The following is a 22608-nucleotide window of genomic DNA, read 5'->3' as shown; positions in this document are numbered from 1 at the left end:
CAATTATTCTAAAATCTATGACTTATAAATGAGACTATCATTTGCTCCTATTTGTACAATGCCCATTATGCCCTGTTTGCACAATGCTAAGTTTAGATTTCTACACACACACAGTTAAAAAGTACTCAAAATTGAAAAAAAATAAAATGAATACAGATATCCAAATTTTAAAAAATGCACAATTTACAGCAGCAACAGACAAAATACATAGGCACTAACAAAAATCATTATTCATTAATTGAATAAATTGCATTATTAATCGTAAGTACACATATGCTTGCATATTCATTAATTTGTACGAGGCACAATGTTTTCACTCCTAAGGCAACGTTTACTGTCATTTATTACAAAATATATATTCTGATATAAAATATACTACAAAAAATGCATTCAGCCTGTGAGCCAGGCTAGGCAGTGTGTTGATAGCACCTGTTTATTTTATAAAGACACTTTCGGACTCCAAAGCAGGGAATAATTTTATTTTACAAGTTCGATTAGCATTTTTGGTCATAAGAGAAAAGCTCTAAACTTAATTTTGGAAAACTAGATGTTGAATCTGCTCCACAAGACTTTTTGTTGTAGCAGGTTTTAAAAAATGTGGAGTACATTTCGATGCGATACAAGGAAAATTATTCCCTGTGTGGGGGAGACTAATGCAAAACTTTACAAACCACTGGTACATGGCAGGACAAGTGGATTTCTCAATCATTTGAGGTCACATTGATTAGCAATAGTGTACACGTGTTGATGTTGATTACAATTTACATGACTGAAAAACTTGCTATAAACATATCAGTGCAAAGTATATTATAGCCATAACTTCTCAAATACAAAGAAATGATATGAAAGAAGGTCTGAATCTCTTGAGGTTTTTTTTTCAAACTAAGCAAAATTTGTGCATGTCCTGCTAAATTTCCCTTTGACAGTCATAAAACGATATACTTGCATGACATGATATTTACACATGTGTGGGATATTAATTCCCCTTTTAAGACTAAAAAAAAAAAAAACCTCATTTAACAAGTGCATAGGTTCATAAGTGAGTGTTAGATAGATAATGACAGCCGAGTGCAGACCCTGCAATGTGTTTTCCTGCATAGCATTATAAATACATACCCTGCATCGTAAAGCCTCATACTCTCACTGACCATTTTCAAATAGAAAATAGCAATGAGACGCTGAATTTTGTTCAAACTACAGACTTAATTCATACTTAAATGGGAAATGCACCCCTAAGAAAAGATTGTTGTAAAAATAGCGGAAAAAATAGTAACAAAATATCGGTAAAGGTTTGAGGAAAATCAATCAAAAATTAAGAAAGTTATCAGAATTTTGGGTTTTGGATTTGGAACATTATAAACGAGCACCTGCCCCATATGTTAGGTAATATAAAATGCATTTATAAATTTCAAAATTTTAATGGTTCGTGACGATTTATTTATGTTTTCTTTTCAGGAGCGGGTGTGAAATGATTTGTCTATTGATTTACTGAAGGTACAGTTAAAATTTTTTAAATTTTCTGAAAAAATGACATTTCATTGATTTTTTACCATACGCATATGACGTCACAAATAAAAAAAAAATTAAATTCTAATAAGAGCCCTGGAAAATCTTAATTCACTGTAATATTGAAGCTTCTTCAAAGTTGTGGAAAATAGCCCCTAAATATTGAAAATAATTCTTTTATCTGCTCTCATTAGCCCTCTTACTTTCTTGACATATCTGTGGATGTCTCACACCACAATTTGTCGGTGTTCATCCGAACTGTCACATCAGTCAATTTCAGTCAAAATATTAATTTTGATATTTTGCAGAAAGTGGATTCTATACAAAATTAGATTTAGAGGCAGAAACTTATTTTAGTTTCTGAGAAGGCGAGGTCATTCAACTTTTTGATAATATGCGCAAATCCCACTGAAAACATGTACTGAAGCAAACAACTGCCAACAAATAATCATTTCTGCAATGTGGTAAGTATTGTTGTATTTCCTATCACATTTTTGTACAGGGAAACTCTAAACCGCTCAAACCAAAATTAAAAGCTTGTAGCTCTTTTGCGATATTTTCTCGGATTCTTGGTTTTGCATAAAATAAAGATACCAATGTCAAGCAATTGTCTTGGTTTTTCCTGCCCTACCATGTATATCTCTAGCAATGAAAATCTTGCAAGGCTGTGGACAAAAGTGTGGAAATCATAGTAAACTTTTAAGTAGATTTTCTCTGAAATGGGTTTGCACTTTCAAATCTGTGATATGACGGTTCGGATGACCATCAACGAGGATAATGGTGTAATAGCAACACATGTTCATACTGGCACTTCAGAAATTCAACATTATGCATTCTCTTTCACCAATCCATTGACACAGAAGCATCATGTTTGCAGTAACATGCATCTGTAGTTTCCATCAAAAGTTAAATGTCCGATCATCGTTTCGATCTGTACCAAACCTTATTTTCCGCAACTCTTTTTTGTTTTGCCTCTCTAATCTCCTGTCAATGTTCTTCTGGTCTCTGTTTTGTCTCCTACGGTCTTTGATCACTATGTCAAATGCCAATGGTGCATTTGGTGTGGTCTCAAATGCTTCTTCATAAGTGTTTGCCACCTGTTGGACTTGAGTGTCTGCAAGAGGGTTGGCAATGCCTCCTAGACTACTCTCATCCATTTGCTCATTGGAACTGTCCCAGGCAACAAAGCTCCCGAAGTAATTATTGATTGTTTGTCCTGTTGCATCTCTCAAGTTGTCTCTGCCTTGATGAGAACCACTTCCCCCATATCCCACACCTGATTCCTTTCTCCCATTCTGTGGGCTAGGTGTTTCACTGGTGGTATGTAAGTGTGAAGGATTCAGATAATGTAAGTTGCTACCACTACCAGCACTTTCTCTAGCATCTTCAGGAATATTTACTTGACCATTTAACCTGGCTTCTTTCCGCGCACCTTCTCTTCGTCTATCTCTTTGGTTTTCTCCAAAAGTGTTCCCACTGTCTCTGTGTCTATCCCGACTCCGATCCCTATCGCCCCTCAATGGAGGATCTTCAGCTGTGATGATCCGGACTCTTCCTCTAGGACTGACTTTCATTCTTTCCCTCGTGCCATCACTATCCTTCTCCCAGCCTCTTTGTGGTTTATCCCTCACCCGATCTCTGTCTGTGACTCCTACTGGAGGGTCATCAAAGATTCCCCTGTTGTTATCTCTGTTTCCATCCCTTACTCTATCTCTACCTGCACCTCTATCAAGATCAGCATCTAAGAAGACATCTTGAGCATTGTCCCTCCCTCTTTTCTGGTCTTTATTAAACGCCAGCTGCCTTCGGCCCTCCTCTCGCTCTCGTTTAAAGAGCTCCTTCCTCTCCTTCCTCTTCATCTTCCCTTCCCTGTTGCTATCTTGCCAGATGTCGGTGTAGAGCTCCCAAGGATTGTAGGCAATTGAGCTTGTCAGGGTGCAGTGGCAGCAGTACGGCTGTGGCTCACATCCAGGATTGCAACAGGGCATGTACTCACTGTAAGATGGTTTATGCATCTCTGACACAGCCCACTCCATCCTCCCATCAAAGTCTTCCCTAATGCGGGTGATGAGCTGGATGATATCCTGGTACTCAGGCTCGTAGGCAATGTTGTACTGTTCTGCAGGATCCCTGTGGAGGTCATAGAGAAGGGGAGGGCTGTGTTTGGTTCTCTTGGCAGTCTTCCTGCAGTCTGGGTCGGGATGTCCCACCCCTGAGAGAGTGGAACCCTTGGTGTAGAAGTGAGCCTTGTATTGCTTGTAACGAACTGCAAAGGAATTCTGTTTCTCACTGGCTGCTGGTGAGTAGTAGAAGAACGTCTCTCTCAAACTCTACAAGATTCAACAAGAAAAAAAAAAGGTTACATATTAGCAAGCATGCTGTGAATATCCATATTTTTTTTGCAAATTATCAGCACAATAATTTTTTTACACTAATTCTTGACTTATGAAGATAGATATCTTCTTGAGTTTTACAAGACATTATTAAGCAAAGTAGGATAGGTTATAAGCATTTTGGGTAACCCTAGGGATGTTGTCAGGTGGGAATAGACAGGAAAGAAGACAGAGAATGAGAGAATGGGTGAAAAAAAAATTGAGAGGAGGGTGGGGAATGAGTCATAGACGGAAACAGGAACAGTCACAAGATGAGATGTTCAGAAAGGCTACTCACCTTGCCATCATTAAAGAGAAATGGTGCCATGTCTACACCGTCTAACACAGCATTGGGAAGTCTGGCCCCTGTGATCTTGGCTACAGTTGGTAGAATATCCAAGGTGCTGGAAAGTTCTAAGGTGTAACCAGGCTTGATACGACCCTTCCAGTGGGCTATGGCTGGGACCCGAACACCTCCCTCGTAGGTGGTGGCCTTGCCACACTTTAAAAGTCCTACACTGCCTCCCCATCGCTTAGAGAGACTTGGTCTGTAGTACAAGGTGAAATGCAATAACTTTAGGAATTTATGCTATAAAACTGTGAAATCTTCTCACTATGCAGCAAATTATGTTATATATTATGGGAGTTCTTTCACAATGAGCAAATTTTGATACTACAAAATAGTGTACTTCCCCAGAGCATGGTCTGACCAATGTGGTGAGGTGTTTTAACTTGACACATTGGCTACTGAAGTATGACTTCAGAAAACTAATAACTATTTAAAATTCACAGAAGCTAATAGTGATCACAGTTTATCAGTGATAACCATTGGAATGAAACAAAAATCTCCTATTTGTCATTTGTGAGGTAAATGTAGAAGATAATATCCTTCAAAAGAATCTGCAAGTTTAACTTAAGTATGGGAACTTGGGAACATACATGTAATTTTTTTTCAATTGCACCAAGGTGTTTTTGTCCAGTTAAAAAAAATTATTTCAATTATTAATCATCCAATGCAATGCACTTTCAATACAAATTTTGACATTTTCTGTGAAAAACAGTTCAAAATGCTGCAAAAAAGCAACAATTGTCCACGATGGATAAGAAAGAGTTATGTTTCCCTTTAGTCTATCAAAGCTGCCATTGACAACACATACCCATTGTCTGCACTGAAGAAGATGAATGTATCCTCCCATATATCCTGCTGATCAAGCTCTTCCATCACCTGCCCAATCTCCCAGTCCATCGCTGCCAGGGCGTCACCGTAGTCACCCCGAGCAGTCGCCCCAGTGTTCCTCCAGTCTGCATACTGCGGGTCATGGGTATGCTGGAAGGAGTAGTACAGAAAGAAGGGTTTCCCAGCGTCAACACTCTTCCTGATGGCCCTGCGAGCCTGAGTGGCGTACTTCTCATCCAGAGTCATCAGGTCGATGGGTTGTTCGATGATAGTGGTGCCATTGTAGAGAGGACAGGGACTGAAGTTCTGCTTGCAGCTGTAGACGCAGGTTCGGTTTGGATGAAAGCAGATGCTGCATGGACAGTGACTGTGAGATGCAGGAAGACCTAAAGGGTATCAACAAGAAATCAAATGAAAGACAGTTATTAATAAATTGAAAAGCATGAAGGGACTTATGGGTCTTGGTTGCAGCCGCTGTACACACAGGTCAGATGAATGCTGATACTGAATGGACGGTGACTGCAGGATGCCAGGGAGTGTTTCATCAACATTTTCATCCGACAAGTTGTCAGATCTGATATCTTTCCCCTAATGTTGATTGGCTGAGAGGCACTGTTCCTATGGTAACTGTCGGATAAAATGGGACTTGTTGGATAAAACTTCTGACCAGACCTTTCATGAAATGCTCCCCAAAGAAAACGGTCATCAAGAAGTAGTAGAGTTGGCAGGGGCTCAAGTCTGTTGGCAGCTGATCTGAAGACACCTTCTGTTCAGATGAAAGAATATTGTGTATTGGTGGTAACTGAGGAATCAGGAACATCTGAAGGATATCCAGAGATCAAACAGTAAAAATAAAGATTTTGTAAAATATATTGCATGAAACGAAATTAGGCATGACCATGTCTCTAGAATTGAAGGAAAGTTTAGTTGAAATTGAAAATGTGAAAGATGGTTATTAGTTCTTACTTCTTGATATCATTTGGATGGATATCAAAAGAAAAAAAAATGTCCACTGATGGTTTGCTTTTTGTAAGTCCTATATTGAAAGAATAGCAAGAAATGAGTCATAAGTTCAGAATAAAACATTAATGCATTGTTTTTGTGTAGCCTTATGCTGTTAATCTGTGTATACTGTTATACTTTTAATATAATTTATGGAAAATGAGTGAATTTCTGTTAACTGAAAATAAAGATCTCACACAACCTTCCTTTCATTACTTTGAAACAGATTCTTAAACAACAAATTCACATGATTTTGAGTACTTTTCAGAATACTCTTCTGAAATCCTTTAAATCTGATTGACTGAGCCCGAGAGACAAAATGACCAGTGAGATCACTGACAAGATGCTATACTAGATATTTCTGAAAGTAATACACTTCCCAATTACAATATTTTAGTGTGCAAAATCTTCATTTACAGGATAATGAAAACACTGGGAACAAGCTAGTTTGCATGAAAACAGAAAATCAAGGAACAAATCAATGAAACTTTATAATAAGAAAGTTATGAGCATTTGAAAATTGAGATCACTGAATATGTGGATATCTTCCCATTGTCAATGCGACCAAAATGTATGATGTCACACTGGTAACTCCCTAATTACTTTTTTACATATATTACCTAAATTGTAATTTATCAAGTCTATCCATTGATCAAGTGGTTTTGTTTCCATGGGAGGACATGTAGTGAAGTTTTCATGAAATATATCATAGACAAACGTTTGCAATGCCATTAGAAGGAGGAAAAAAGATGTTTTGGGGCATAGTTTCAGTATACACAGGGGACAGTTGTACTTCCAGGACATCACAAATCCTGGTCACATTGCCAATGGAGGATCTATATAGCTAGAGATTTTTAAATTCAAATGCTCGTAACTTTCTTGTTTGTCCAATTGTTCTCAAACTTTCATTGATCTTATTGTTTTATTCTTCTCTTATCCATACAAGCTAATTTGTTCCTAGGCTTTCATTTTCCTTTAACAGTAAAAATGAAAGTGTAGAAAAAGCACACTAATGATCTACACGAGCTTGTACCTGCATGCAGAAATTAAGGAACAAATTTTAGCGCAAACTGACAGTTGCTATGGCAACTGTCCAATGCATAAACCACAGACGAAGCATAATGAAGATATTGCCAATACATTTTCATACTTCAATGGGCCACATTATGTTGGGCAGCGAGTGAGGAAGATTATAATCATGACTCATGATCTATTATTGAATTATGTAATATCCAACATCCATGTTATCCGTTTGTTAACTGGTTATAAGACTGATGACTGGAATTTGGCACATAAATGTAAATAAATTCAAAATAACTTGTGAATAAATATTAATATCAAAGGCATTAGCAATATTATTTCTGGCCAACTTGTGAAAATATGCATCTTGAGCCTGTTTATAGCACATTTTACAAATTTCTTTCAAGGTGTGAAGATCATTTAGGTCACTTTTAATGCAAGTTTTATTTAACATTTAAAGCTAGGGTTTTCATTTACATTGACGGATGAATGAATTATGTTTGCAGGTAATTTATAAAAAAAAGGTATCTCATATGGTGCATCATCATAAATTGGTAATGCAAAAGAAGGTCCTTGCAAAGACCCATTTGAGTAATTGGCTCCATGTTTTCACTGCAGCAACATACATTAGTATGCTAAGTTATCTCAAGAAACCCCAAAACACAGCTTAAAATTACCAAATGGTGCAAACTCTGACACCATTCTAAAAACCAGTTGGTACAGGAAACCATTTTGAAAGATCGCATTGCTGGCGTTCCCATTTGATCACCTAAAAGTGGTTTTCAAAACCACTTCACATAAAGCAGTCTTGTTGCTATGGGAATACTCTCAGTGGGGTGACATATTTTGCGCGAAATTTGAAACTGCAGCATAGGCATTCAACATACAGTGTGTGGAGTACCACGCTCGAAATGTGCGAAAATCACTGCCCGAAGAACAGTTGTGTTCTCACTTACGCTAGAACCAGTTCAACGAGGCAAAGCGATCTTCAAAACTACATCACAAGGTGGTTTTCTGAAGCGTTTGGAAGATCGCTTCTATGACAGCTTCGACCGTTCTCATTACAAGTTAAACTAGTTTCCACTAAACTAGTTTTAGGATGGTAGTGAGAATGGTGTCTGAAGTCAGACTGGGTGCATCTGTATGTATTCTAGGAAATACTGAAACTCTAGCTATTTACACACCTTTATCCAAATATATAAATAGAAAAACATAAGAAATTTGATTAGTAGGCAAATCATTCCAAAATGAAATACCATGACAAAACATTTATCACTTTCAATTGTTCTCAAGTGTTCTGTGTGGATGTAATTCAAGTGTACAAAAGTAGGTCAAAACAACAATATCAATGTCCGATGGTCTGAATTTCACTGAAAAAGGTCATAACATTCAGGGTTTCCTCACCGATAACAATGGCTTTCATAGTATATAAGACTAAAGACACTTGAGTTCCTGATGCCTGAAAATAGTTACAACATAATGCGCACTTAAAAATGTCAAGTCTTCTACTGGAATACTAGTATTAGGAATTATGTTCAAAAATATTCAAAAAATAATTAATAGCTTTCAGTCCTTGTAAAAGCTGGTTCAAATATTAGATTTGCACAAAAAGAGATATTTTGTTATTGAATTAAATGAATTCATAATTCATCATCCTCTTACAGGAATAAATGTAATATTTGAGAAATAGAGTTTGAGATTACAAAAAATGATCTGTTTCAAATGATATAATGGATTCCATGGAAACTATTTTAATAGTCAAAATCCGAGCCAGTGTTTATACTATACCAACATTGATCCTTCTAACTGCAACTATTCCCTGCAACAGTGAGAAAATATTCACAACATTGCTATATGACAGCTATCAAACTTGTTTCATTCAAGTTTTTTGTTGTTGTTGTTGGCTTCATGCTTTTTGAGTATAGAAAGATCATGCTATCTAGTATCTACATGTATCTTGACTTTAAATTTATATGCTACTAATAGCCAAATTTTCTGTCTTCTCAGAAACTAATTCTGAGGTCTTTGTTGTTCTAAATTCAAATTCTGTTATCTTAAGGGATATGTACAACACACACAACAATGCATGGCAAAATCTATTTGTAAAAAATGTAACTCCTGTAGTACCAGATTATGATGAAGATGTAACTCACTTTAATAAGAAACTCACGCTAAACACTGAAGACAGGTTTGATTTAGAATTTCTGCTGATGAACAGTTGTATTTTATTTTACTTTATTTTATTTTGGCATATGCTTTGTTATCATTTCATTTTGCTGTATATATTGGTTATTTTATTTTTATTCTTGCTGAAAACTGCAATTTTCTATAACATAATTCTGTGTTTTTCCTGAATTCAGTGTATTTTAAACATGTTTTCTCTTTTTGGTCACTTTACCAACCAGACAAATGTGGACACTGAATTCTAGTTCAAAGCAATACTTAAACAATATACCACATGTACTGTGGGTCCAAAACAGTTTCAGTGAATTTTAAGTTGAGGCTATGTCCATTAAAATATCAACACCAGATGTAGGGATGAACATCTTAAGGCCTGGTCACACCACACGAGCGTTGTTGGAGCAGTCATGGAGCGTAGGGAGAGGGTCGAATTTCGCTCACAAAATTGGGGGAAAAAATCGAATTGAAAAAAAAAAAAAAAATCGAAATTGAAAATGGTGAACTGCAGCGGGCGGTGATGATTTTTTCTCTCCGCTCCACGACCGCTCCAACAACGCTCGGACGGTGTGACCAGGCCTAAAGAAGCTGAACTCGATTGATATCTAACTTAAGAATTGCAATCAATCACTCAATGCCCATGACCAATCAAGATCATCGCTGCATTCACACTTTCTTCCAAAAAATTTCCATGAACCAATCACAGTTTTTCTATATTTTCCATCCATCAGCAGAATGTGTTACACAGTGTGAAAGCCAAACTAAAACAATGAAAACAATGACTATTCCAGTTTGTTTTTAAATAGTAATCCTTGGATTCCAATTAGGTTTATGAATGTACCACTCTACAAGGCTACAAAGCTACACTCATAGAACCATGGTCCATGAATCTAACTCCATATTTGGCAAAGTTTTCACAGTCAACTGGGTTCAATGTTCTCTCCGGTACCTATAGTGAGAGGGGGGGGGGGGCGGTGGACTAGAATTAAAAGTGGTATGTAGATAACCTCATAACCAACCCATGTTAAAAATATTTTGTTTGCTATAAGCAGATTTAAATGATTTGAAAATAAGTTTAAATCCTATCTATACATGTAGTTTTGGTAATTCTCCCAAAAGCCAATGTCACTACTTGTATTCCAAGTTAGTACGAGACAATATGGATGTGTTTGCCCTAACATGCATCAGATGTGAAGAATATGGAATAGAAATGTGATTGATTCGATAAATTTACTGATTTTACATTGAAATTAAATATCCAAGTATATTTGGCAGGAAAGAAAAAAAAAACATGTTCAAACTAAAAATACTGGGTTATTCAAAATGAATTTTGTTCTTTAATAACAATATACTAATTATGGTTATCAATCTCTTTATAGGTCAAGTCCACCACAGAAAAATGCAGATTCAAATAAAAAGAGAAATATCAAACTAACATAATGCTGAAAATTTCATCAAAATTGGGTGTAAAATAAGAAAAAGTTATGACATTTTAAAGTTTAGCTTGTTTTTCACAGAACAGTGATATGCACAACTCAGTGACATGCAAATGAGATAGACGATGTCCATCACTCACAATTTCTTGTTTTTTATTGTTTGAATTATACAATATTTCATTTTTTACAAATTTGACAGGGACAAACTTGACTGAAAGATATAGTATTAAAGAATGCTAATTCCACATGTTCAGGGAGGAATTAATTGTCATTTCACTTGAGAGTGAGGAGATAACTAGAATATTTCATTTAATAAAATACAAAAGAAATAGTGAGTGGATGACATCATCAGTCTCCTCATTTGCATACCGACCAGGATGTGCATATAACTGTTTTGTGAAACTTAAAAATGTCATAACTTTCTTATTTTACATCCGATTTTGATGAAATTTTTAGTGTAATTGTTTTTGGATTTACCTTTTTTTTCAAATGAACTTATTGTTGGGGTGGACTTGTCCTTTAAGAAGTTCTTCCAACCCTGTGGTTATGCAACCAACCTTCAATTTGAACCAATGGCCCGCTGGTTGCAAGACCATTGCTTAAAACCACCGTAACATTATGTATCTCCTTCTTCACATCTTTGAGGCATTTAAAGTATACAATGCTTTTGTTGAACTGTCTGCTTATTACACAAAACAAACAAATTATTTCCACAAAACAAACTGAATCCTCTTTGAACAGCTGACTGTTCAAATAAATTATCAGGTAAAAGGAATATTTGCTCTTCTTATGAAATACATTGTATAATATGATTTTGTGCAAATATGAATAATGTGGTATTAAGCAAACATACTTGGTTGACAACCAGAACCAAAATACTTTTTTTTCTCATGGACATATTGTGTTAACCATACTAGACAACAAATGACACCCACTGATCAGACATGAAATAAATATTGGGTGAAATATGTATAGAATTTTATCTATTGAATTATATTATCAGTCTACATACCTGGGGGTGTTTCACAAAGATATAAGTATGACTAGTGGGGGTATTGCAAGAAACTCGCGATCAATTGCAAGTCAATTTTGGTTCTTAAATCAATCATTTGTCTTGCAGATAATTGCAAATTAGTGATTGATTGATAATTTGCTCCTTGAAACAAGAGGTTTAATCTGATTTGCTACAGCTAACATTGATCTATCAGCTGTAAATTTGCAACAGAATATTTGCAAATGATCGCAAATATTTTCTTGCAACATCCCATAGAGGCGCACTTAAATGCTAATACACACATGATATGTAACACAATCTGATTGATGGATATGTGGTAGTGTACGACCAATGTAGTGATGCCTTCTATACCGTAGGCTAAGCAATTGGGAATTTAAGTGCAACTCTAAGTCACACTTAAATCTTTGTGAAACACCCCCTTGACATCTCTAGCCTTTGAATTCATACTACCTTGTGACAATTCATGGACAAATTATTAACCCTGGAATGAGGAAATCTATTACAAAGCAAACGGTTATTTCCATAGCCACTCGGCCTCATCAAAATAGTGATGTTGCTATGGAGAATATGTTTATGCACAGTGGATATGTAAGTCCAGTAAACATCCAAAAGAGAATCTTAATTGGATAAAAACTAGAACAATTCCTGCAAGTAGACCCTTTAGCATCAGAATCATGATTTAAGCTGGTCCTAGAACCCGTTCTCATCTACTTTCTTAAACCAGTTTAATGTTTAATGGGAATGCTGAAAGCGATTTTGGAAGTGATTTCGAGTGGTCTTCCAAACCAGTTTGAAAATCCATCACATGTGGTATTTAAACACCACTGGCATGACTGGTTTCAAGGGATACTTCAGGATGAAAACAATATGATTTGCACAGGTAAAGTGACAACACCTTTGCCAAGCCAAAATTTTGGGACCAACTTTATGGGCTGGCCTATCTTCATATGGCCAGATGAAAAGAGAGACTTTCATGGGCAATATAATGGAAAGCATGGTATATAAAAAGAAAGGATTCCAAAATTTTCCAAGGGGTATCAGAGATGCCATCTAGAATTACCCCCCCCCCAAAAAAAAAATATAAAGAAAGAAAATAAGCACTTTTTTGTTGCAAAGTAATTGTTTATCATATTACTTTTTTATGACAAAGAAAGTTTAAAACATCAGCAAAACATTTTTTTTAAAATATTTTACTGCTGAGGCATATTTGATTTTGCTTTGTTTATTACTACTTTTTTGTATTTAGGTAAATGCAACCACAACTGAGTTTTCAGTGAAATTCTTCTGCACCAGTGTTATGAACCGGCACAATAATACATTGATTTCAATGGGCTAATTATGTATTCATGTGGTCATATCTTGGGCGACCATGGACTGATTCCCACCAAATTTAGGTAGTGGATGTATTTCTTCATGCTCTACCAAACTATGGTATCAAAAATGCTGAAATGCACAAATGGAAAATTGATGACATCTTACTTCTGTTCATTTGGATGACAAACAAAAACTAAAGGAAGGGAGAGAAGTGGTCATAGGCCTTGTCTTCAAGACCTTCCATGCATGGAGCTATGTTTATTGTTCTAAATTTCTAAGAATTCTGTTTGTATGTCATGCGCAGTATGTGCATAAGGCAATGACTCCTGAGACCCCCCCCCCCCTGGTTTGCTTTCTAGGAAATTCACTCTAGAGAATGAATGAAGCTTCTGTAGAGAAAACATCAAATTAGAAAAGACACGGCCTATTGCATCATGTTGGCAGCATTTCTGCAGTGGCAAATTGTTTCTTTTTAATTTCACTTTACCTAAACTTTTAGGCTGTAGGCCTACCAATTTTCCTCAAAAACTCTGAATGAACAATATACATGGTAGAGCAATACCCCTGAAATGAAACTTCTCAAAAGTAAAGTTCTTTAAGATTAATGATCTCCAAAGCAAACATATTACACCTCATTGAAAAGATTCAACACCTTAGAATGACCTCTGCTGAAGGTAAATAGATTAATCTCCTTGCTAAGACCAGTATCATGACTCATTCACACCACAGAAAAAAAAGCGTATGCATGCACGAATTAACGTTTGGAGACAGGAAATGTAATGATGTCACAAAGGCATTGGCATCCCTAATCCTGTTAAAATCAATCTAATTGAGGATAAATTAATGATAAGCTAAAGTGAATACATATCATATTAAAAAACATGTAGGATACTATCTAACTTGATGAAATTAATAATTATGGCATCTGTCGTTATTGAAGTTAACATCAAATACATCAAAATAATTTCTTTATAATACTGCTTAATTTTCCAACACTGATTGAGACATTTTGCATTACAATGTGCAAAAATAATTAGTCACTTTAACATTTTTATAAAACACTGTAAAAATTGTGAGTCTGAATGGGGTATGTGTGTGTGTGGGGGGGGTGGAATACTTGAAGATCTTGATCCTGCATTGACCTTACTACAAGAGAGATAAAAGAAACTCAATAACTCAAGAAACCAAAACTGAGAATGATACCATGTTGAGAAGGGGCTCGATAAAAAAAGTGCATGTGACAAGTTCATAGAAACTCAGCATGCATAAGAACAAGAAATTCCACAAGAATTAAGATTACCTGAAATAGTTTGTACAAGTCTCAGTTAAGGGCTAGGTTGCAACTTTCTGGAACACTCTAATCTAATAGACAGTTTAGGATGATCATTTTTTTTTAATTTAGACTTCCAAGTATTAGCTTTATTTTAATATAGGCCAATTTATTGACTGTTTATAAACTTTTCCAATGATTGGAATATGGAATGCCAAAATAGGTAAATATGTAAATCAAAGTGCATTGCATTAGCTTTAATTATGCTGTAGGCCTACAAAACCATACAGTATGTTGTTTCCAAAAATTGGTTTAAGATTATTTGCAAACAATAACGAGTTAACCTGAAAGGTGCACATTGACATTTTTTTGTTCCAGTAATTTGTAAAATTGTATACTAGTACACCTACAATGACTATGTAGGGCCACAAAGCTTATATTTTGCTAAGGCATCAAAACCCTTGAAACCAATGGGCAGTGCTCTATGAATGTAAACTAAGTCCAAATTATTGTATCTAACTTTGATAAAATAAAAAAAACTGACATTTTTGAAACGGTTGGAGGAGGAACTTGTCTTACAATGAGTGGTAATCCTAAAGATAACATGTTGATCTAAAGTTGATACCTAGTATAAGAAGTGAGAGGGAGGCAATGTCACGTACATGCTGTGCACTTCTACCATAGATTCTTGCAAGATTCAAGACTTTCCTCACCAAATGTGCTATGTTACAGATCAAGACATGGTACATGTACAATGCAAATGTCAATGTGATTCAACTGGCATGTGCAAGCGGGTGAAAAAATAAGGTTGCCTGGCCAGGTTGCTCCCAAGGGAGTGGTGATGGTGTACTTAAAGTGAGAAACAGTGATGGTACGAAAATAATATGTAACGCAGGTAGAATTGCATTTTTTAATCTAAATAGTGCTCAAAAGACTTTAGTTTAACAAGCAAAGTATTTAAGTCCTGCCAGCATTGTGCAATATGATATAACAGCAGAGCTGACTTTAGAAATAACTTAGATTATAACATTTCAATAAAGAGAAAAAATATATTTGATAAATAAGTCCATAGTTTGTTGATCTCCAATGACCCTTAAACTTGACTTTGAAACTTTTTATTCATTTGATAATGATATTCTGTATTTATATAGCGCTTATTACACATAGGAATAATGTCTCTTTAACTGCTTCACAGATATTATTCTGTCATCGGATTCTGGCTTGTCTGAACTCAATGCATGCACTTTCTCCACTCCCTGGGGAGCATTCTAACATAAGTTATAAACTCAATTGGTATGTTTTTGCATCTTACCAGGTCCCCATTTAACACCTGGGTGCAGGGTGGCAAAGGTAAAACGTGGATTAAAACCTTGCCAACGAACGCCAGGCCGTGGTGGAATTTGAACACAAACGTGTATATCATAATCTGTACAAGCTTCAAGGAATAATATAATGAATGGGGATGACAATTAAGTTATAAAAATGACAAAATATAAATTTTATCCAAGTTTATTAAAGATTATTATAAGAAGTTATATATCTTTTTAAATAAGAGCTTTGTAATAATAACAATTGTCTTGGAAACATTGTACTTTCCATCCTCTTCACAAATTCAGTTAATCACTGGAGCTACAGTAGAATATTCTTACAGCTATTGATAGCATCTTAAATAAATAACATTTTTCAAAAGAGAACAAAACAAGATATGGCTGGAACTACATTTCAAAGGAAAGAAAGCGAGAGCTTGTTTGTCTTGAATGTTATCCTGGAGAGTAGGAATTGGTGCTGTTCATAAAGAAAAAAACTGAAACTAGATTTATAGAATACATTGGCATCATGTAGCGCCAGACAGGTTCAAGGTAAGTTCATACTTTATCAAATAAACGTTCAATCCAATACACCTTGCTAAAAATAAAATAAGGAACCAGATTAAGGGATGGTATCTAAATATACAGAGGCAAGTTAAAAAGTAGAACGTGAAAACATCTATACAGGTCCTGCTGCAGAAAAACTTAAGTCTGCTCCAGTAAATATGGTAACTTCCATGTAAACAGGGCTTGACTTTTCTTCATTCCCTCCTCCCCCTCACTTTCTCTTCTTCTCCTAAATCATATTTTTCCTTCTCACCTATTTCTTCTCTTCCTCCCTCTTTTTTTCTAAAAAATACTGCTCATCCCTCCTTTTCTCATTCCTTTCCTCTTCTCCCCCTTCCTTTGTTCCTTCCATTTCTCCATAATCCGTCTCAATCTTACTCCTCAATCTCTCTTCCCATTCCCTTCCTCCCCCTACTCCTCCTTTTTTCTCTTCTTCCCCCACTCTCTACTGGCTACCATCTTCCCTTTTCTCCTTCCCTTTCTCGCATCTTTCTCTTCACTTTCCCTTTTTTCCTCCTCTTCTATTGGTCTTCTTCCTCTTTTTCTTTTCTTTTTTTCTATAATTATGCTTTTAAGTCAAGTTCTTGTGAAATTTCAGGCATCAGGAAAATGGTACACTGTAAAAACTGCGGTGTTAAAACTGACACCAATTGGTGTTAATAGAGGACCACACCCTGAGGTGTTAAATTACACCCTAGAAATTAAACATAACACCAAAGAGTGTAAATGTAACAACAAAAGGTGTTGTAATAACACCTATAGGTGTAAAACTAACACCACCAATTTAACACCGGTGTAAAATAACTGGTGTGGTCCTCTATGTACACCGGTTAACACCACAGTTTTTGCTGTGTATATGTAACCATTGACTTTCACAAGTTCATTTCACTTTAATAATATATCACTTTCCAAATTTCCAACATAATACAAAATTGCTAATGCTTAATGTATACAAAAGATTCTTTGATCAAGACCTCTTCAAATTCTTCAAATATCACCCCATGTGAAGGTGGAATGATGAAGGAGTGGGATATCCAGGAATTCCTAGTTTCAAAATTCGATGAATTTTTCATAGTAGGGGCCTACATGTAGCACGTAAACTGTACTGCATTTTGAAGGCTTTCCCAACATGAACCATACAGTCCCTATAAAAGGTGAACAAAGGTGGATGTCATCATTTCAGATGGACCGACCATGCACAAATACCAAAACGATGATTAATATATAACTTCTGGGAAAATTGTACTTGTTTTCATGTTTATCAAAACACCCAAAATATTGACCTAACAAATTACAGACCAGAAAGTCCATTATATCTTATAAATACTTAAATACATTTATAAGCAGTTACAATGAAAATAACTTTTTGAAGATAATTAGCCCCCAAAATATGAATTCAGCTGTATTTTGGGAAATTCCTCCCCTAGCGTGACTACAATTTAAAAAGAAATAAAGGCTGGCCTCTAGTATTAACTGCTCTATTATTGGTCTCTCATTCATAAGGATTCTAAAATCTGTAGACTCTTTCACCCAATTGTTGTCAGGAATGCATTTTGTACAATTAAAATATTATTTGTGATATGGACAAATAGAAGGGTCAATCGTTCATTAGGAGACATAAAAACACATGGTTCATGAGGGGGAGGGGCAGTAGAGGGGCGAGAATGGACAAGAACTGTGAATGGGAATTAAGAATTGAGAATGAGGGTGAAAGGAAAAAAATAAGGCGGTGCTGCACCAGCCCGAGTTTGATATTCATGATTAATCTCGAGATTCAAGAAACCCCGTCTCCACCATCGCAAGAAGAGCAATTCCTGCACGAGCGAGGCATCACTGTATTATGGTCTGACGCCGTGAATAAATAATTCGTAGTGCGTCTGCACCTGCGAATTAGTGGAATAATTCGTAAAATAGCGTGCTATTTTGCAAATAATCCCAAGTTGACTTGGGATTGCAATCTCAAGATAAATCCTACGAACTAACGCGAAAACTGCGTCTCCATTACAACTAATAATTTTGAGATTGTTCAGATCGGGATAATTTGCTGGATCAGAAATAGCGCGCTAATTTGAAAACTCAGGCTGATGCAGATGGCCTTTTAGAAATAAAAAAAACATTTTGAATATTTCAATAAAGGTCAACATTTCTTTGTTCATTCATTCAGCAATGAGGAACTGATTTTAATCATGTCTACCTACCTAAGGGGCTTTCACAATTGCTCGTGCGATTGTTTGCGATCATTTGGTCACAAAATATGATGCACCGAATCGCAACGGTTGTAAGCAGTCCCACCACCAATTGTGAAAGGGGCTTTAGAGGCATCTCATGACTCAATGGTTGGAGATACTATCAAACTAACAAAGGCAATAAAACAATCGATTCTACTCTTGGATCCATAATGAAACAAATGAAATGTCTTATGCATACAGAAACATAGTTCTTATTTCTGATAAAACTGAAACTGAAGATGATTTGAGTCCTTTGTTCAATGCTGAAATTCATAAACACTATAGATTTAAATATTCCAAATTCCATCTTGCAACTTCATGTAACTCATTACAGGTAAACAATTGCACAAAAAAGAGATTTCATCACCACAACAAAATGTGTGAAATCAGAGAATAATCCTCAGTCATCCTGGATATACAACTGAAACTAAACATTTGATTGCTTTTCTTTGTAAAGGGTCCAATTTCAACAATAAAATATTGATGAAAAAAAATCTCTGGTTTTGGTTGATCATACTTTTTCATTAATTTAAAATCAAATAAAAAAATTAAAAAAGTTCCAAGACAAAAATATGTTAAAAAATAATACTGTCGACCCCAAAACATGATTCACGAAATGAGTTTTCCCTTGAATATGCTTGATATGAATATCAGGGGTTGCATTCCCCCCCAAAAAAAAAAACCCCAAAACTTTCCGGGGGGGGGGGGGGGGTACATCCGGCCAGTGCCCTCCTTTTGAGATTCATATTCATATTTTCAATGGGAATATGCAACTATTTTCTATTTTTTTCGCTTGTCAAATTTTACATGGGACAAAATGACCTTCAGCTATTGGGGGAAAACCTTTTTTTCTTTTGCTTCTTTAATTTTTCTAGGGGAAATGTGCCCCCCACCCTCTTGGAAAATCCTGGATCTGCCCCTGATCATCCCACAGTTTTCAAGGAAGAATTTTTTACGTGATATAAATTCATGAATATCATCCTTATCATCATTCCTGTTGTTATGATAAATAATATTATATAGTTATCAATGAAATAATTCCAGAAAAGTCAATTTTTTTCTCACTCACTCTGCTCACTATTAATTTCCTTTTGTACAAAAATAATCTAGGATGGCATGTGTGCACACACCCAAGCATATTTTCTTCTTTCTTTGAAATGATCTTTTATTTATTTCATTTCAAACATGAAAATCATCACAGTGAATCATACATAATATTTTTTTAGCATAGTTGAAATCAGCACTGAGCTATACATACATAGGATAGGCTATGTCAAAACATGGAGGTAGAAAGAAAAAATATAGGCTCATGTTTATTACGAATTTGATCGTTTTGACCAAGTAAATGTGCAATATACAGCATTGTCTCTCAGAAAAATTGACCAATCACACCACACAATTCATGAATTCTAAGTACCAGACTATTGAAAGTCTGGTAATAAGGAAAATCAGTTTTTAAAAATACCAGTGTAAAATGGGCTTTCAGTGCCAGACAACCTCCAATCCAAGCTCAATTTTACCATTGACCCCTTTTGTCTGGAACTATGGTGACTCCTCTACATTCAATACTAAAGTCAGTTGACAGACAAATTAAAGGGGTAATTGAATTCCATCCAAAAGCAAAATAGAGTGAAAAACAACACTTATCTAGTGAAAGTGTAAAGAATCATCAAATCGAAGATATTAAATCTAAGTCACACATGCATAAAATTAATATTTACACTTTCTCTTAAAATGATGTTGTATATGATTCAAGTCACCAAATCATAAACTTAATTCATATCTCAATGCCATATCAAGTGTAAGATGAAAATTAAATTTTGATAGAGAATACGTTGGCTTCTTTTCCACTTGCATGTAAAAAGAATGTAACTGATATCTATAGATATATTTCAACTAAGCAAACTTTCAAAACATGTGATAGAAATAATCCAGTCATTTGTAAATTTGTACAGAACTTTAAAAAGAACTTTAGAAATAGCTTTATGAAAGCAGCCCCCAGGACCCCTGTTAGCATTGAACCCTGATCAATATGATCTTAATTTAAAGCATGATTTGGATTCCTAGGTGGGACCTACTAGAAAGCCAGTCCTAAGCTCAGCGGGAGCTTGGTGGGAAATTCTGCATAACGAAGGATACCCCAAAACAGACTGAGAACATGAGCTTGATCATGAAGGCAGAAATTTCTACCTCCTTGGCTTGATCAAGCCAAGGTCAAAACTCCTCTCTTTCACATCCTTTCTTTCCTCTAATAAAAGAGAATTGTACATAATCTCTGTAACTTGCTGGAAAACAAACATTCTATTCTTAATGAAGTAAGCACTTTATTTTCTCCTGATAAACAGAAGTGGAAATTTACATGATAATATTCATATGCAAAATAACTTTGTTCAAATATGATGAAATATAAAAATACTTGTTAGTCCAGAGCAATCCTTCAAGAACAAAAAATATCAATTTAAAGATGAATAATAGCCCAGCCTTATCATCCTATAACCATGACAATAAATTTTCAAATATATTTGGAAAATGCCAGGGCCTTGAATGTCTTTACCCCATGACAAATGTTTGTGCATGGAAACACAATTTACAATGTATTTGGAAAATGGGAATTGCATGTTTTTACCCAATGATGGTGCCTATTTTATGCACACTGGCCCAAACCTGAGGAAACATTTCATCTACAAAGGCCCATATTCTGAAGTCAGGATTAACTTAGACCACGGTCTAACTATGTACTAAAAATTATGGGAAGCCTAAAATTCTGTTTATACTGTATATTTCTTATGTTTACTATTTTGTTTCCTTTTGTTTTCATACGAAAGCAAAATAATTCAGTGATCATTCCCAGATAATTATGAACCATTTGGGTATCATATGAGTTAATAAATTGAATTGTTAGGGATTTCTGACCCAATTGGTTCTCCATAGGTAAAACACAAATTTAAGCCAGGCTTTAATTTAAACCTGACTTCAGAATACGGGCCAAAGAGTTTTCCTTGGTTTTTGGTCACATGTTGCTACTATAGCAACACAATTTCCAACTGATTTGAAAAATATATCTTCCACATCTTTACCTCAAGACGAATGTGTGTACAAAATTTCATGAGAATTGGTTAGAAACTGGGGAAGTGGCTTGAACCGCAAGTTTTTTAATATTGTGCTATCATGGCAACTCAACGAAATATTGTCATGCACATCATTACCTCAAGGCAATAATATGTTACCATAGCAACACAATTTGAGCACTTGTAAAGAATATGTCTTGCACATCTCCAGCACATGACCAATATATATGCTACAAATTTGTTAAAAACTTGACATAGTTCAGACCACAATAGTTGCAACGGACTGACTACCTGCCCACCTAACTAGGTGGTTTCAAACCGCCTCGATCACAAGAATCCCCGTTAAATTACAAGAACTTTTTTTGGCTAAAAAATACCCATTAATTATTCCTGCATTTACACCGCCCCGAAACGTACCCTTCGGGTAAGTTCCTGAAGTTACGAGCATATGCAGTATGGTCTGATAAGCAGGCAAGGTGCGAGATGCAAAATCACTAGCCCAGCAGCCACCCACGCCGCCGCGCCCAACGACACGCTGGGCTAAAAGTTCCCGTAATTTGCTTTCACATCGCTAAAATACCTAGAACCTTGGAAAAATCCCCGCGAAAGTTCTCGTAATTTCGCCAAGTACCTACGATTTAGCGGGTATTTTCTTTCGGGGAAATTACGCGTAGATTGCTTTCAGATTACAGAAAATACCTGGTATTTTCTGATCGGGGTAAATTTCCCGATCAGAGAATACCTGGAACTGACGAACTTCGAGGCGGTCTGAAACCACCTACTGTATGTTGATTCCTATATGTGCACCCCTTCAAAAGTGCAGAAATTAAAAAGTTTATGTGATAGTACATGTACACTGTTTATTGAGGTGCCTTTAGAAATAGACTGATTATCATCTTGCTTAATGTGTACATCAGGCAGAGGGTGGGAGGACAAAGTGGAGGAATTATGGGGGTGGCTGATGAAATGATTAAGAAATGTTAACTGCAATATTAAAGGATTGGTGAAAAGTTTAAGAACTCTTCATGCAGTGCATGTACACACATACAAGCAAAAACACCTCCTCCCCTCCCTATGTACAGGCCTCAAATGCAGCTTCTAAATAGGTTACAGGAACACAAATAGAGGAATTATGACGAACAATCAGA

General features: G+C 35.8%; 1 protein-coding gene across 2 annotated transcripts in view; it reads right to left on the bottom strand.

The window, feature by feature from the left end:
• Positions 1–2149: 2149 nt before the first annotated feature.
• LOC121408846 (arylsulfatase A-like) overlaps positions 2150–22608 on the bottom strand; it is a 44984-nt gene continuing 24525 nt past the window's right edge. For both annotated transcript variants that reach the window (XM_041600515.1, XM_041600516.1), the window contains exons 3-5: positions 5036–5441; positions 4177–4426; positions 2150–3836 (exon numbers count right to left, since the gene is read on the bottom strand). In XM_041600515.1, coding sequence (XP_041456449.1) covers positions 2406–3836; positions 4177–4426; positions 5036–5441 — 2087 coding nt within the window. In that variant the 3' untranslated portion in view covers positions 2150–2405. The remainder of the gene's footprint in view (positions 3837–4176; positions 4427–5035; positions 5442–22608) is intronic.

The sequence above is a fragment of the Lytechinus variegatus genome, chromosome 2 (assembly GCF_018143015.1).
Source record: "Lytechinus variegatus isolate NC3 chromosome 2, Lvar_3.0, whole genome shotgun sequence".
In the NCBI taxonomy this organism is placed as follows: domain Eukaryota; kingdom Metazoa; phylum Echinodermata; class Echinoidea; order Temnopleuroida; family Toxopneustidae; genus Lytechinus; species Lytechinus variegatus.
This window is presented reverse-complemented; position numbering and strand designations above follow the sequence as displayed.